At 47.8% G+C, this 17,427-nt stretch overlaps 1 protein-coding gene across 6 annotated transcripts in view; it reads left to right on the top strand.

Moving 5' to 3' along the window:
• Positions 1–589: 589 nt before the first annotated feature.
• Positions 590–17,427, top strand: part of DCX (doublecortin) — a 71,666-nt gene continuing 54,828 nt past the window's right edge. For 4 of the 6 annotated variants that reach the window (XM_048318646.1, XM_048318645.1, XM_048318644.1 and 1 more), the window contains exons 1-3: positions 590–696; positions 2,190–2,580; positions 11,942–12,282. In XM_048318646.1, the coding sequence (XP_048174603.1) occupies positions 2,217–2,580; positions 11,942–12,282 (705 nt within the window). In that variant the 5' untranslated portion in view covers positions 590–696; positions 2,190–2,216. Of the gene's footprint in view, positions 697–1,114; positions 1,330–1,767; positions 2,581–11,941; positions 12,283–17,427 lie in introns of those variants that run through there. The other 2 variants (XM_048318643.1, XM_048318642.1) reach the window with 2 other exon arrangements.

Genomic DNA, 17,427 nt, shown 5'->3' with positions numbered 1-17,427 from the left:
GATTTGAATGAACTGGGATTCAGCACTCTGGCTTTGGCTTGTGTCCAGTGTTAACAGAGAAAAAGTATTCAGGGGCACCTCATGCAGAACCACCAAGTGAATTCTCCCTTTCTGCTTGCCAGTGTAAACCACAGATGCCATGCAAAACCAGCACAGGAGCAGGACTGTGCCCAGTTCCACTGGTCAGAGATTTTCTCAGTTGCCTTCCCAATGCACGGGCGTCTTGTGCCAGCGCTGTGCCACACTGTAGGATTGTGACTGTGACCCCCCTGTACTGCTAATCCTGTAGGATTGGGGCAATTATCCTGGGTTTTTTCCTTCTTTCTTTTTTTTTTGTTTCCTAGTGGGGCCAGATGATTTCTTGGTACAACTGGATTCAAGGGGAAATTTGCATCCTTCCAAACATCACCCCCAAACTTGTCCCTCTAAACCTTTTGTTTATTCATCTGTTGACCTATCCAGAGCTGCAATGAGCACCCTGTTTTCCCCTCAAACACAGACTACAAGCAGACGACTGATGGTGAGAGTGAAAATCACTGAGGCAAAGTTACCGTGAAGGGATGGAACAAGGCACTAGGACCTAGGAGGCGTCTCATCCACCCTGGCAGGAATTTCTTGCTTGGAGCTCAGACAACAAAGGCAGAGTGAGCCTGGTTTTCTTTCTCTCAGCATCTCCACCCTGCGCGCTGAAAACCGGTGAGTAGAGCTTCCCCGAGCGTCTTGCATGCAGAAAAGTAACAGAAAGGAGGAATCTTTCCTTGGTGCCTTACAGCATCTGCAGTTCATTTTAAAATCAAAACCCCTGCAACCTCTGATTCATTCCCGAAGTTGCTTGGATGTTTCATTGTTCAGTGCATGACACCAGACTGAATCTACCCCAGCTGGCATCGTGGGGGGAATGTTCCGAGCTTGGGGTTTCTGTGCAGGTCGCCTGCATTGTCATCTGCCTCACTGCAAGCTGGGGACAATGATTTTTTCTTGCATGGGTCGCGTTGACATTGTAAAATTCAGGGAAGGAGCGAGTGTAAAGGGTGGGGATGAGATAGCAACAGCTTTTCCTGGATTTATATCTGGCTGCCAAGTACTGTTGTAAATCCCATTTCAGCCCTGTGTTAACGTGAGAGCAACATACGTGAGGTGCATGTTCCTGGTGGTGCTGGGGGAGTGGAAGGGTCTCTGTCGCAGGGTTGGGGGGTTCCTTCTCCTTTTGTGTTGGGGTTTGGTGCAGGAGAAAGGTTGTTCTTGAGCATAAACTAGAGACAGTGCAAAATTGCTGCTCGCTGGGTGTCAGCTCCAGTCTCGGCTTTTCTGTGCTCAGAACAATGAAAGGTAAGGAGCAGGGGCGGCGTGTCCCTGGGGCACGGGCACTTCCAGCTATTAAATCACTTAGGGCTGCCGGGGGGGAGTGGGGTGGGGTGGAAATAGCCCCTTTATTTTCTCCTCATTAAACGGGAGCAAAAATGCAATTCAGAGGAGGCTCGGGCTGAAAAGAGCTTACCGAAGCTGCGTTTCAATGACAGATTTTTCTTTGCAGTCATTTCTTCTTAGAGATGTAGGCTGGTCCTGGGAATTGATTGATGGGCTAGGAGGGGGCTGCGGATAGGGGGAAGGGTGGGCTGGATCTCGTTGCTAACCCTTATTGAACAGGCTGTCACAAAGAAACTGCTTATTCCCCTGTGACCATTCTTTCATAAATGCCAGTTTATTCTAATGTTAAACATTCAGATGCTCTGGGTCCTTCCGTGATTCGACAGATTGAAGGGCTGACTTACTGGGATCTCCTTGTTTTCTGTTGCCAAAGGAAACCTCACAGGGCTTAGAGGTTTAATTCATTGCCAACTGGTGTTTGGATGAGTTTTTGGGGGCTGAGTTGTGATTGCCATGTATCCCTTTGGCCCCAAGTCCCAATTTGCTGCACTTTGAAAACTCCCAGGTGCAGGAGCAGGCAGCTCTCTAGAAACGTGTTCCCTGCCCCCAGTAGTTGGATCCCTTTCAAAATGCGAGGACCCCTCCTACTCTCAGTCCCCAGAATCGATACAAATCTGGGTCAGGGGAGGGGGCGCTTCCCAAATGCATCTGTCCTGCTCCAGACACAGCCTTAGTGTCATTTTGCTCTCCGGATTGTGGCTCTTGCTGGGCTCTAACCCGTCCCTTTGCCCTCCTTCTCTCCCCATCTCCTTCCTGCCTAGCTTCAGATCTTTAGGGTTCACCAAACTATGGAACTTGATTTTGGACACTTTGACGAAAGAGACAAGGCGTCCAGAAACATGCGAGGCACACGGATGAACGGCTTGCCCAGCCCCACTCACAGTGCTCACTGTAGCTTCTACAGAACCCGGACCTTACAGGCGCTGAGTAACGAGAAGAAAGCCAAGAAGGTGCGTTTCTATCGCAACGGGGACCGCTACTTCAAGGGGATTGTATACGCCGTGTCCTCCGACCGCTTCCGAAGTTTTGATGCCCTCCTGGCGGACCTGACCCGGTCCCTGTCCGACAACATTAACCTGCCTCAGGGAGTGCGGTACATTTACACCATCGATGGCTCGCGGAAGATCGGGAGCATGGACGAGCTGGAGGAAGGTAAATGAGCATCGCCGCCTGGTGCAGTGAGGAGGAGGGGTGGGGAGGGGGCTGCAGCACTCGGGGCTGCCGAGCAGCTCGCGTTTCCCCGGGCTCTCGGCGATGCTGAGCCCCGCTGTGCCGAGCCGTGCCCTGCCGAGCGCTGCCGGGGCGGGGGCGGTGCGGGAGCCGGCCGGGTGTGCGGCCGGAGGGGTGTGTCCGACTCGGGGCTCTCTGTCCGTGCCTCGGGGGCTGGCTCAGGGTGTCCCCACGGCTGTCCGGGCTGGGGGGTGACCCCAGATGGGTGCGGGGGGGGTGCGCTGGGTTTCCCAGTGGGGTGGGTGGGGATGAAGGGAAAAGGAAGGGGTGCTGAGGCACTCCGGTAGCGAGTGTGTAATGGGGGCGGGAAGGGTTTGTGCGCTCTGCGTATGGCGGGGTTTTTGGGGTATTATGCGCACAATGTGTGTGCAGAGGGGTGTGGTCAGGGCCGTGCAGGCACTTGGGGGTGTGTGGAGAGGGGTGTTCGGGGTGCGGGCAGTGTGCGATGGATGTTTGGAGGGCGGGGTGTTGGGGGCTGTCAGTGTTCGGGGAGCGTGTGCAGGGGTGTGTTGGGAGTTCACACAGCCTGAATAGAGAGGGGATTTAATGAACAGGGGTTGTGAACGGAGCAGGGCGTTTTGGACAGGTTGCACTCGGTGAAATTTGGGGGTTTATGCGCGTGTCTGTGCGGAGGAAGGTGTGAGGAGGGTTAATTACAGCGGAGGTGTGGGGGTTTCTTTGAGCAGGGGTTTGTGCTCAGGAGGCGTGTGGGGTGTGCTGGGCTGTGTGTGGTGTGTCAGGGGGCGTCTCGCAGAGCGATGTGTGCGGAGAGGGCACGGGGAGTTCACGGGCTGCTCACGACCGTGGTTCGTGCAGGGGCTGTGTGAAAGGGAGGTGCCTCGTGTGTATTTGGGGAGGGTTTCTGCGGGGATCGAGGGTGGGGTGGTTGCACTGGTGGGTCTGGGGGGCGGTGTGGGAGGCATCCCCTGCCTGGCCGGTCTGGGTGTGCAGGGGGTGCTCAGGGCAGGGCTGAGCGTGTCCGTGTGTCCAGAGGGGGTGTGGGTGTGCCTGTCCCTCCGCGTGTCACTGTGGCATGAGGGATGAGTCAAAAATCAATGCTGCTCGGAAGGGGTGCCCTGGGGGAAGGTTTGCTGCCGTGGAGCTCAGCTGCCAGCCGTGCCTGTGCCTGGGGTGCTCCCTCTGCTGCCCTGGGTGCTGCCTTTCCCGGGAGGGTCAGGAGAAGCCCTGGGATGAAATTGCTGGGATGGCCAGTCCCGCCTCCTTGCCCGAGGCACGACCGTGGGCCAGCTCTGCTGGCAGCACAGCCAAAGCGGGCTGGACACAGGGCACCCACAGCCACCCTGCTTTTCTCTTCCCCGAGCAGTTCGTTCTTTGTTTGCACCTGGAATATCCTGCCGCAAGAGGGGAGTTGCTCTTCCCTTTTCCTTGGTGTTTTTCTCCAAGCAGACGACCTGGCCGGTTTGGTAACTACCGAAAATCCACGAGGCTTTTGCCTTTAGTAAAAGACAATGGATGTGAGTGTGTGAGGCGTGAACTGCAGGGGCTGCCTCGGCAGCGAGTCATTGTGTGACCTTGACTAAAGCAGCTCTCCCTAGAATTCCTTGACTGTGAAGCAGGATCCTCATTTCCCCAAAATACTTTGCGGGGACAAGGACACAGAATAAATCTTGGTTTCCACAGAGGAGTTTTCCTGGGAAGAAATTGCTGCCTTTCAGAGCTGTGATGCTTCCTAGTGGAGTTATTCTCAGCCCAATTACAGCTGTCGAATGGAGGTGTGGCCTCCCTTAATTTTTAGAGATTCTGCCATGTTTCATTCTGGTCTCTTAATATGGCCACAGCCTTTCTCTAATGGCAGCTCTCAGTCCTGCTTGTCCTAGGTTTTATGCAAATCTTCAGAAATAACTCCAGGAGAAAATGCAGTTCTTTATTCTCTTTTTACACTCTTCCTGCTTTTTGTCCGTGGAGTTAAGAAACCTTTAGTTGTTACAGCTGCTTTACACTGGGTTTTGCTGCAGGTAAGGAGGTACCTACTTTATGAAAATGTATCTTGCTCGTTCAGGTAGAGACAGGAGGTGCTGGCATTTGGGTTCTGGCTTTGTTCTGCCAAAATGGCATCTGGAAACAGCACTGAAGAAGAGACACTAGAACCAAAATGGGATTGTCTGTGTGGCTGTGTCCTCAGCAGAGCATCATCTAGGAAAATAAAGCCTGAGCAGAGTGAAGACAAAGGAATCCATTTTTTGAACATGCCAGAGTGGGTCTGCATGCTGCTATTGATCCCGTATTTCTAGGGGTGACCTCCACCTCTGTTGGAGAAAAGCAATTTACAGCACCGTGGTTGTAACCAGCCTTGTGGTGAGCTCTGCCATGAGCTTGGGTGTTTGCATAGCTGTGTGCACGGTACCTGCATGAAACCCAGGACCTGGGAGTAATTCTGCTCTGTCACACAAGAACAGTGCACACACAGCCAGGGCATGTCTGCCTTGTAAATCGGCTTTCTGCTTGGAGACTGGGGATAACCAAACCAGTGCTTGTTGCTGTAGTGGGGCTAATTTATCATTGTGATTTCCAATAAACAAGTAGAACGTAGGAAAAGTCATCAAAGAGGCTTATCTCAGTGGTTTGATGGCAAAAGCTTGTAAATTACTGACAGTATTTCACATCATGTACAAAGAACTTGATTACTTCTGAGTGATTTAAAAATGTACTTACATAGCATAGCCTGAACGTAGTTCTGGAGGGCAGAGAGTGATATTGCACAGTAACAGCATCCTAGAGACACACATTCCAGGTGAACAAAACCCACATGGTGTGCTGCTAATTGATTGGGACTTGGAATCACCCTTTTGTTCTCCAGACCCGGAGTTCTTCCCTGGCCTTCGGGGTTACTCTCATAATGAGAGCAAGTGACGTTTTTCTTACTCTTTTTTCACATTCCTTCCATCTGTTGGGATGTGCCTCTTGGTCCTTTCCTGTACTGCACTCTAACACCTCACATTTTGGAAGCCCACGGAACTCTGTCACACAGGTGCCTTTTTGCTGTCATATGAATTCTCCCTCACTGGTCACAGGTTGCTTTTTCCATTCTTTTCCAGGGAGCTGTCTGGTCTCCCAATGACCTTCTCTCAAAATCCACCTGCCTGATCATTTTTTCTCCCCCCTTCCAGTCCTAATGGCCATCTTCCATCGCTGTAGTCATTGTCTCAATCCTAACTCCCTATTTTCAGCAGTCAGCTTTAATATATTTGTAAAAAATGCACCTGCTGCCATTGATTAGGACTGTATTCCTCCTCAATCTCTCTGCTGGTTAAGAGCAGTGCAGCATCCTGGTACTGCCCTGTTCCAGCTGATCCTGGCAGTGGTGAGCTGCTAACAGCACCTCCCACTTGTGTCCCACTGCCTTGGCTGAGACAGGAGTGGATGTTGGGCCCAGGTACTGCTGTTTATCATGGCTGGTGAATCTTTTGGAGAAGAGCACCAGGTGAGCTTTATTCTCCTTCATATAGAATTAGTTCCAGTGACCAAGACTTCAGGAAGTTGATTTATGAAGCTGCATTTTTGGGCGAGTCACTGTTGTAGCGGATAATTCTGTGCCTTGTGCTGTGACAAAACTTGCATATGAAAGATGCTAAAATAATCATGTGCCAGCCTTTCTCAAGCTAGAGAGCTCACATTTCACCCAAGTTTTTGCTAAAATTTAGTTCCTTTGGCATCTGGGCATGGTGGTTTGGTCCTTGGTTCAATTTGAGCCTCTTCTTGTAGACTCGATGCGATGAGAAGTTGTCCCACCTCATCCTTGGCTGGGTGGAGGTGGAAGCTGATGCTGTGCATTGACTTCAGCAGCCAAGATGGCTTAAGAAATGCTGCTCTTGGCCACTTGTTCTAGTCCCTACTGTCCCATAAATGAGTTCTTTGTGGGACAGAAGGGTTTTTTAGCCCTCTCTGTAATTTTGCTGCTTTCCCATGTTCGGCTTCTTGACATAATGAAATGCACAGTGAGGCCCAACCTGGGAGTGAGGGAAAGGCACATCCAGAGGTGGATTTTATGCCCTGTACTGGCCTCCTTGTTTGAAATTTGCTCTTGCTGCAGATCAAACACTAGAAAAAGCTGAATAGGATTTTGTTTTGCTCGGTGTGGCTTCATTGTAAATGTTCTTGGGCTGCGTGAGATATTCCAGAAAGTGATTCCAAGGTTTTTGTATCCTGTCATGCCCTTGGGAATATTTTCCAAAATCTTGTCCAGGAGTATTTAAAGTAATCATAGGAGGGGCTCCAGCCTGGAATTGTGCAGAGTCTGGTGTGTGCTGGGACCAAGGGGTTTATAGGAAACATACTGGAATCTCCACCCAATGTGTGTGTGTTCCAGTTTGCCTGGAAAAGTGAAATGCCTGCAATTTAATACTGAAACCTTGGTAACCTGTGGAATTGTTTTCTGTGGGTGTCTGTTGGCCTGATAGCCCAGCTAATTGTGTCCTACATAACAAGATTTGTCCTCGAGATTCTGTTTTATTTGCTTGCTCATCCTGGCTGTCACGCTAGGACTGGTGTGGTCCCAAAATTCTTTATGGGCATCGTGTTGTTTTGGAGGTGATTTCTAATCAAGCATTTCTTCCACTTCTTCAGCAGAACAAGAGGTGCTTCTGTTGATGGCAGAGCTCCCTGTGGAAGAGCCAAGGGAAGGGAGCTCTTGCAGGGTTCATTTTGCTATGCTGGAGCAGGTCTTTTTAACTCATAAAGCAGCAGCAAGTTCATGCATTTGAAACTAAAGGCCTCCTCCAACACCATATGGAATGAACTCTGCAAGGTGTTAAGTCCACTTAATTCCTGCTGCGGTCCTGGTAAATTCCACAAAACACAAAAGCTGGGCACAGTAGCACAATCACAACTTTGCAACTGCAGAGCTAACAGCCAGAATAATTGACTGCTGCCCACAGAGACTGTTCCTGGAATAACTGTTAACACTTAGACATTCAAAATGGCCTCAATCCAGCTTTCCTGATTTTTCTCAAAAGACTTCTGCCCGCAGTTCATTATCCCTGGAAAGTTGCTGGTGCATGCTGAGGAAGGATAACTTTTTCTGAAAGCTCAGCCTGTCATTTTTGGTATTGTCACAGGGAGCTGCTGTAAGAGGGTTGGAGGATTAGTGCTCATCTGGAGCTTAGAGTTTTTCTAAGGAATCTTCTCTAAGGCAAACCTTATCTTTGCTGAGATCATCCCGTCTTTAGGAGCTGAATAATCTCCTTGTGCTTGCATCAAATTGGTAGCACCGGGATGTGTCATGCACTCGAAGCCAGAGTAATTCTGTGTGATACAAGCCTGGCTTCAAATGGCAAATATGATGGTCATGACAGAAGGTCTGAGGTCTGCAGTCAGCCCATCCATTGCTCAGGGCAGGCAGGAGGAGTGAGGGAATGCCCTGGCTGGTTTGGTGGCACGATAGGAATTGTGACACGTCTGGAGCATCCTGGCATGGTGACAATGCACATCCTCCTGCGGGCTCTGGCTCTGCAGTGCAGAAAGGGCATCATGCTCTGACCCGGCCCTGCACTAAACAAAAGCTGTCCTTGGCACCACAGGGATTTTGTCAGGATGATGCTCCCCACCCCCAGTGCATGGGTGTGTCTCTTTGGGGCTCCCTTTTTGGGGTTTTGTTTGGAATTAATGACGTGGCTGTCCATTGTAGCTTGCAGTGGGATTTCTGCACGTGTGCACAGCTGCTTGCTGGCTTGAGACGTGTGTTCCTGAAAATATTTGTGCACAGATTCTTGTGCTTAGGGCTGGGGAGCAGTATTCTTCTTGGGGTTGTTTCTTTTGCTCGTGACACGATCTCAAGCCTGCTTCCCATTCCTTCTGTTAATGCTGTGCACATCTTCTGCAGCCACGCTGTGTCTGTCAGTCATGTTTCTGTGGCTGGCACAGTTGTACACCTCGACTTCTCATTATAGGCTTAGCACAGACAGATGTGGCAGAGAAATCCACAGAGAACCCACTCCTCCCTCTATGGTAGCACTGTTCCCTGAACGATTTCTCTTTTCTGTGGTCTCCTGGCCACAGTGGGCAGTTCAAAGCTGGAAAGTTCACAGGTCTTCAGCCTGTGCTTGCCCAATCCTGCTACCACCATGGTAAGGTTTGGGTACAGCTCCACTGTGGGAAGTGAAATACACTGTGGAAAGTGTGTTCCTGTCTGACAGATGCCATGTGCCTCACTGAGGAACTTGAACGATGATTTTGCTGCTCTTTGGGGGTCATAAACTGAGTTAGGGAAGACATTAGTTGAAGTGGTTTTTAAATGAAGTTAAAGCTTCAGGTCACATCCTTAGATCAAGGAGGGAGGAAAGAAAAGCTCCTCTTCCCTGGAGCTGTGCTGCTGTGACTGCAGAAATGCTGCTGAGAAGTGCTGCTACTCTGAACTGCTGTTCTGGAGTGTCACTCCAAGGAAATTTCTCTCCAGTTTCGGAATCCAGTAAAGTGTGGATTTTATTCTCTAGGGTTTGGGTTAAATGAAACAAATGGAGAAAGGGCAGATTCCATTTTGCACTTGAGAGGCCTCTGTGTGGGTCTGCCTGAGATCACATCTGTGGAACAAACCCTACAAGAGTTTTGCCTTCGTGCCACCGTTGCCTTTGGTGTGTGGTGGTGTAAATACACAAACAGCTGTGGTGTGTGGGGAGGAGTTCAGGACTCAGCTGGAGCTAAGAGTAATGGTATTGTACCAAACAGATCAAGAACCTCTTCAGCTTACTTCAAAATAATGGAACTCGTTAATAGAAAATATGCTCCACCACCTCCCGTGTTTACAGAACACAGTGCAAACGGGTACTTTCTTTCACTGTGAAAATAACACAGATGAAGGTCAAATGCAGATGAAAGTCGAGCCTTGCCACACTTCAGTGGCTGATAGTCTACTTCTGCTTTTCAGATAGGGAAGCAGAGGTGCAGGTGAGGTCAGGAGCTGGCACAGGGAAGCCTGGGGCATGGGTGACAGCAGCACTCAAATCACTTGTTCTTAGTGCTGCATTTAAACAGAGAAATCCCTTTCCTCAGAGGATAATGCACAGTTCTGCTGAGCACACTTACGAGGGCTCTGCTGCCCAGGAATTATGGGTTTGGGAGGGCTCAGGTTCTTAGGATGGTTAATTCCCTGGGAGCCTTCCAAACTCCCCTTGCTGGCCTTCTCTCAGTTGTGAAAGTGGAGAGAAGCCTGGGCCTGCTCTGCAGCAGGTGTTACTTGGCTGAAGCAGATGAATAAACCACAACTTATCACTTATTAATCAGAAAGATTTGAAGTATTCAAAGCTTCTGGAAAACGATATCCCCAGAGGGAATTTTGTATAATGTATGGTACTCTGGGGGTATATTGAGCGTCTATAGAGTCAGATTCACAAAATGTAAGGGATTAAGGAGCTCCAGCTATGGGCAGGGCTGCATGGTCAGTTTATTGAGGGGTGTTGCCGTCAGCAAATAGAGACTTTTACTGTTTCTTCAAGCCAACAGAACCTGCTGGTGGGATTGTTGTGTTAGTTTGGGGTACACTAGCTGACAAAACGCCCAACTGAGTGTTCATCATGAACCTTGTCAGCTCTCTTCTCTCTTCTGTAGTTGTATTCCATCTTTAGAAGGGGAAACAGAGTATCTGCTTCCTGTTGGTCAAGGATTTTGGTCATTTTTGTACAGCTGATGGAGAAGAGCTGCAGTTGGTTGTATAGGCACCATGAGTGGGCATCACTGTGGGGTTAAAGTAAGTTAGAGTCCCGCTTCTTTCCTATGGCTGCTTGTGCCATCATGCCCTTATCAGGAAGAGGGGCAGAAATGCTCTGAGTGCTGTTTTAAGCCTGTTAAAACCTGTTCATTGTGTGCCTGTTATGGTCTCACCATGGGTTCTATGAAGGGATTAACCTGGTGCCTCCATTAGAAATGCAGTTTAGTCAGCAGAAGAACTTCCAGTATGAACTTCATGCTGGACCTGGCACATGCCTGGGCCATGTGGAAGTCAGTGGGATGTCTGGAAATCCATATTTTACCAGCTGGATGTCAAATCCTGTCCTAGAGATCCCTGATTGGGAACCCAGACACAGCTGTTGTGATTTTCAAAGATATCTGAGCCCTGGAGTTTGCAGTCAAGGAAATGCAGCCAGTCTGGTTTTTGTGAAGAAGGAATTTTCTTAATTTATTTTTTTATTATTTATTTTTTTATTTTCCGAAAGAGTTAAATCTATATTTTGATTTCAAATGTATCGTAGTACACAAAGAACTTAAATTTGTAAGATCAAAGAAAACACCAGAAGAGACTCTAAAATCCTACAGGTACCCATGTCATGCCTTCATTCCTATTAAAGTTTTATCTAATGGCGAGACGAAAGCTCCTTCCTCCGGCAGTGAGTGACTTTTTTTCAGTGCATCCTCAAGTGCTCAGCAGCCTGAGTCATTTCAGACCAGACAGCTACATTCCCTTAGGGATACTGGTTTACAGTCTCGTTCTAGTAATAACTCTTCCAGCATCCATCAGATTTGCAGGCCCAAAAGAAGCTCCTACAAATCCCTTAAGGTGCTTTTAAAACCTTAGATAGATAGGATCCTGTAAATTACAGACAAAGCCTGAAAGTAATTTTGGGTGGGATAGGGAAGGGCTTTTTGTGAATTACTAACAAGACCATGTAACCCTTCTCTGCCATGTCTAAATTTGGATTTAATGTATTTTTGGTTGGTAGCAGCCATGTAAAAGCAAGCAGTGGTATTTGGTGCAGTGTTTAGTCTCAGCTGCCGCTAGGTCTGTCCCCTAATAAACCACTGATGATCTAACAATGCATATTTGTTATGCTTGCTAGATTTATCAAGGCTACTTTTAGTGGAGGCTATTCAGGACAAGATTTTGATTATTTTTCAGGCATGATGCAGAAGGCACTTTGTGGATGAATGTTGATGTCCTCTTGGCAGGGAATGACACACTGAAATAGTAGCTAGGTCTGTAAAGACAAAGGGGAAACTGGCAAATTTATGAAATAATGGGGGTGGTCAAATGAATTTACTGTTCTGAAGCTCTTGGAAAGCTTAGCTGCATCTTGAAGTACCTAAATACTTTTATAACTCAACCTCTTTTAACCCCTGGCTCATGTGATTGTATGTATTTGCTGATGGCTGACTTGCTTACTTTGTGGAAATACTGGCAATATTTAAGATAAGCATAAATACGACATTAAAATAAGGCAGAATGTTTTAAGAACGAGCAAATGGAAACAATTATTAATGGTTTGCATGATCCATGGGGGAAGAGCACAGAGCCTGTTTTCTGGTAGTTACTGTAGAATCTCCTTCCTTCCTCAAGGGGAGAGTTATGTCTGCTCGTCCGACAACTTCTTCAAGAAGGTGGAGTACACCAAGAACGTCAACCCCAACTGGTCAGTCAACGTGAAGACCTCTGCCAACCAGAAAGCACCTCAGTCCCTGGCCAGCAGCAACAGCGCCCAGGCCAAGGAGAACAAGGATTTCGTGCGCCCCAAGCTGGTGACCATCATCCGCAGCGGAGTGAAGCCCCGCAAGGCCGTGCGGGTGCTCCTCAACAAGAAGACTGCCCACTCCTTTGAGCAAGTCCTCACTGACATCACTGAAGCTATCAAACTGGAGACAGGGGTGGTCAAAAAGCTGTACACCTTGGATGGGAAGCAGGTAGGAGGTTTTACAGATGTTCCGTCTTTTTTCTTCCTCTTATCGTGCGGCTTTGCTGACTCAGACCAATTCTTGAAGCCTAAAATTAAGCTGAGATGATTGCTGCCATCTGTTCTCTTAGAAGTGTGGCTTCTCATGCCAGTGGTTAGGTTACTAAATTTTCCCTGATATTAATACCGAGTGAAGAATGTAGCCGTGGGTCTGGGTGGAACAGATGCTGGCCCTGCACGCCGGCGTGTGGTGCGTGTCTTCTGGGCCAGCTAAATAAATAACAGGGGGAGTTGGGCTCACTGCCACCAGCTGATCTGGCTCTGGAGTAACTGGAAGAACTCTCCAGCTTTGGCTTTGCTCAGTGAAAACGTGTTGCTTGACTTTCCTTGCCCTCTGATGAAGGCTTGCTAAGATAAAGTGATTGATCCAAGCGTGCTCTTCTGGCCAGCTCCAGAGTGAGCAGGGAAAGCGTGGAACTGTGGTGCAATTCCTTGAGGTAACATGCAGAAAGAGTCAGAAATATTTAGCAGGTCATCATATTGTGCTTCATGTCTACATGTTGCTGGAACTGAAGGAAACATCTGTCTCTTGTTAGCAGCTACACAGCAATGAGCCATTTCAGATTGCTGTATCTATGAAAAGCCTTAAAAGAATGTGAGGGGATCATTTTTAGAGCTGGGAAGAGCTGGATTCTTCAAGGACAATTCTGAGCTTGATTTAACATTTCTGTTTATTGTAATTGAGGAACGATCTTATTTTTGTCACTATTTTTCCTGCTCCAGATTCTGGAGTGAGGCAGCACAGCTCTTGTGTGGGTTTGGACACTGGCTGTTCTAGGGGTTGATGGTTTTGCTTTAAATTAACTCTGTCCTGTCTCTGGAGAAAATTGTTTAAGTACTGGCTCTATCCAAGAACATGCAGATTTTACATATAAAAATGTTTGTCCCAAATACAGGTCCCTACAGTGTCCTGCACAGTCCAGGTGTAGTGCCTGGGTGCTGAGAGCAGCCTGACAGTCTGGTGGCCCTGCCCATGGCAGGGGGCTGGAACTGGATGATCTTTAATGTCCCTTCCAACCCAAACCATCCTGTCATTCTGTGATTCTTGCTTTGTCCCATCCTCTGTGTCCTGCACATTAGTTACTGTCTGGTTCCAGCTTCAGATACACAAAAAATCCCATCTGTCTGCCGAAGCTTTCCTTTCCACTTGTCTCAACGCAGCACTTTTCCTTCCTAAGATGCATAGTTTGAACATGAGGGGGTGACTGTCCAGCTGCACTCTCCATAGCCACAGTAACCTGCTGTAAGTGAGCAGTGATACAAGGAGCGATGTGCTGGAAACCTTAGGAGAGACCAGGGAAAGAGGAAGGAGAGAGTCAGGTGACCTGTGCTCCCTGAGGTGGTCACACATGGGCACAGGACCATGCCCTTTGGATCACAGCAGCTTTGCAGAGGGTTTAACAATTGCATCTGGCCTGAGAGCAGCTCCCTGCTCATGCTGACGCACAGAGTCCTGTTGTCCTCCCAGCTGGGAATGAGGAGCTTAATCTGAGCCTATGAGTGGCCTCAGTTCTTTGAGAGGTGCTGGCAGTTTGGAGGTGAGATGTTGCTTTGGATGGTGCAGAAACAGGATGCTCCATGAGCTTCCATCAAACTGCTCTCTTCTCCCCCTTTTAGCTGTTTACAGGAGCAAGTGGTGATTCCTCTGGCTGGAGAGCAAGACAGGATCAGCCCTGATATGACATTTAACTTGTTTCTCTGGCTTTATAATTCACCATTTTATGCAGTGAGGTATTTCATTGCATGCTGGAGACACTACTGGGAGTTTGTGTGTGCAAACGCACACCCAGTATTGCAGTCCTTGGAAACAGCAAGACTGTGATTTGGCAATAATGGGATGTTTGATATTTATTTGCAGCATCAATTACTGTTGAAGCTTCCTGAAGAGCACACCTGGTTCACCAAGGCTTTGTGCTTAGTGGAAGGTTCCCTTCCATGCTTGTTTTTCACTATAGATGTGTGTTCTAAGTGTGCAAGTCAGAGCTGGAAGCTTCTGCTGTGGGTGCAGTGCTGGCTGTTTAGGGTTTCCATGACATACTGCTCCATAAAATCTGACCTCCTGACATGACATTAGGGGGTTTTGCATGTCTGATGCTGACATTAGAAAGAGATTACTGAATGCGTAATTCTGACAAACAGCACTTTATTTTCAGGAGGAAATATTCATGCAAAAACGCAAGCTGCTCAAAGCTGAAATACTGACAAGAATCCTGACAGCCTGTCTCTTTGAGTGCCATCAGAGGCACGTTGCTCCCTCTGTTGTGAAATGATAAAATTTACAAAAGGAACGTACAAAGGAAAATCATCCTTCCTCAGTCCACGAGCTGGAACTTAATGAGGGGAGATGATTATTTTATTTATAGGCATTTCCATAGTGCTCATCAGTGGAGTAATCAAGATGCTTCAGAAGTACAGACAGTGGTGGCAATGACAGGGTGGTGTGTGAATAATTACATTTCTGTGCACTGCAGACCTGCTGCAGTTGGAGTGAGAAAGCAGCTAATTGAGAGCTGGTGGGCTGGATTTGAATAAATGTAGCACTTGAAACAATAGTGAGGTTAGGTTATTTTAATGAATTTTTGTTTCTTTTTATGTCTTGGGTTGGCTGGAGAAATACGGCCCTTGAAGCTGCTAAATGAGCATCTTGTGTTTAAGTAGTATATTTAACTTGCACATATTTCTAATGTCTGTACTCGAGCTCCTTCCCTCCCTGGAGCATCTCATTACCTCTTGGTGCACACCACAGAGCTCAAGAGGTTTTTCAGGTAGTTGACCAAAAATGGGTTGTGACGGGGGATCACAACAGAGATTTAACTTTGGAACTTCCGTGGCTGTACAGGAAATGGTGTAGGTCAAAGGATTCAGTGCATTAAACAAATGCTTTAATGGGCCAAATCCAGCACTTTGTTCCACAGCTACAACTGCTGTCGTGTTGAGATGTGTAATACATGTAATTAAAATATACACATTCAGGATTTAATTTGGTTAGGCCTGTGAATCACGCTGGAAAACAGTTATTTTGGTAGATTCTTCCTCCTTTTTTAAACTCTTAGTTCTACCCAATGTCCCAAACAAGTCTGGATTCCTGGCAGCACTGGCTACTTGATAAACACACGATGACAGATCCTGCCTCGTGTCGTTAGCAAACCAAATTAGAAAGCAGAATTTGAGACCGTGGATGAAGTTGCATTTGGATATTCTGAATGCAGTAAGCTGAGCTAGACTCTGCAAATGTTGCATAGATTTACTGTCCTGCTCGTGCCTGAGCTTCCTTCTCACCGTGGTGCACAATGGGTCGGTGCTCTCTGGGATAGGGGAGGCTGCTCCATCGCTGGCAGCCCAGCGCAGCTCCTTTCAGCACCTTGCTTTGCAGGTGGGCTCTGCCTGCATTCCTTCCTGCTTTTAAGTGAACTGTGAAAGCTGGTGTCTTCTGTGCACACTGAACTTCTCTTTTTCTGCCCTGCATTTTACATTTTATTCTAAGGTCTGTGAGTTGTTCAGCCAAGTGCCTGAAGAGATGTAATGAGAAATATCAGTCTTTTTTTTTTGGTCATTGGCTGAGTTGGGTGATACTCTGGCATAACCAGAAATTCATCAGACATGTTTAGTTGTACTTTAGCATTAAGTTTTGGCTTTTTTTTTGGTATAGAATTCCTCCTCCTTTTTCTTCAGCTGTTTAGCTAAACACCCCATTGTGTGACCCAACAATTATCATCACCACAAATAAGCAGAATAGGTGCTGTTCAGAGCAGGGAGAGCTTGTATGCTTCAGTTCCACATAAATGGAGATATTCTGGTCAACAAGCAGGGAACAGATTATGGTTTTAGCCACGATAACATGCAGTGATCTCCTCTGGCCTTTGAAATCTTCAAACACGGGGAGAAGTCAGCCATGCTCTGCTCATTGGCTGTTTTCTTGCCCAGACACAGTGCTGCTGCTCCATCTGAGTGTTAGCTGTCTCATCAGATGAAATTACATCCATTTCCATATGTCAGGGCACTTGTGACTGTGCTCCCAAAAGAGTTTCCAGTCTTAATAAAATGGTCCCCTCTAGCAGCCTTTGCTTTGATAAGGATATCGAGTGGCAGGTGATGAGTGGAGTTCATTCCCTGTTTGCAGAGCTGATGCCAGTGCCCCAGGGGCCAGCCCACCTCTCCTGGCCAGGCAAGAAGTTGCCATTTCATTTCATTTCAGGTTTCCTGCACTGAGGAAGGGCAGCAGCCACGGAGGGAGAAGCAGGATGACTAAGCTTACAGCAAGTTTAAAGTTGGGACTTTGTGATCAAAGTCAATGAAATAGGTTGATAAAGCATCTCCTAAATACTGCACTGGAGAAACCAAACAAACTTTGGAGCTGCTGCACTGATTTTAAGCTGGTATTTGGAAAAAAAAAAAGTAAAAAATTAATTGCTCAAGTGTTAGTACTGGACCAAACTTTTCCAAGATAGTGTAGATCTATTGATTGTATTAATGAAACTGTATCAATGGGACATAGGACAAGGTTTGTACTGAAATACTGAAATTCCTCCAACATCTGTAATCTGTGATTGGTGCTCAGGAAGAAGGTGACACCTGTGTGACTGTACCCAGTAGCATCTGCAAGGCTGGAAGATCAGAGGGAAGCGGTTCCCTCCAGAGCCCAGGCAATAGTTACCCCACACCCTGAGGCACGAGGTTCAAGGTTAGGAAGTGAGCAAATTGCTTTCGGTTATCGCACACGTTGAGGGGAAGGATGTCAGAACTCCTCATCCTTCTAAGTTGTTGGCTGCCCTTTAGGATACTGAAAAACTGCATTGAAGTGACCCCAGAAAAGCAGTTCCATGCACTCATATAAAGCTGGAGCCCAAAGGAAATGTAAGAGCAGGAGAGGAGTGCAAGTGTTTTCTGTATCCCACCTTCTGCTAAAGCTCCTGCAGCAGCCAGTGCAAAGGGGAGCAGCGAGTCCCACCTTCCCTCTCTGCTGCACAGAGCTGCAGCAACAAACCTGGATCTGGTTTGTGTCTGTTTCTCAGCCCTTTCCTCTCGGAGCTTCTTGCTCGCTGCTGAGATTTGCCAGGCCCCGCATAAATCTCCCATTTTAATAGTGAGAGGACAG

This window comes from Corvus hawaiiensis, chromosome 14 (assembly GCF_020740725.1).
Source record: "Corvus hawaiiensis isolate bCorHaw1 chromosome 14, bCorHaw1.pri.cur, whole genome shotgun sequence".
NCBI lineage: Eukaryota > Metazoa > Chordata > Aves > Passeriformes > Corvidae > Corvus > Corvus hawaiiensis.
This window is presented reverse-complemented; position numbering and strand designations above follow the sequence as displayed.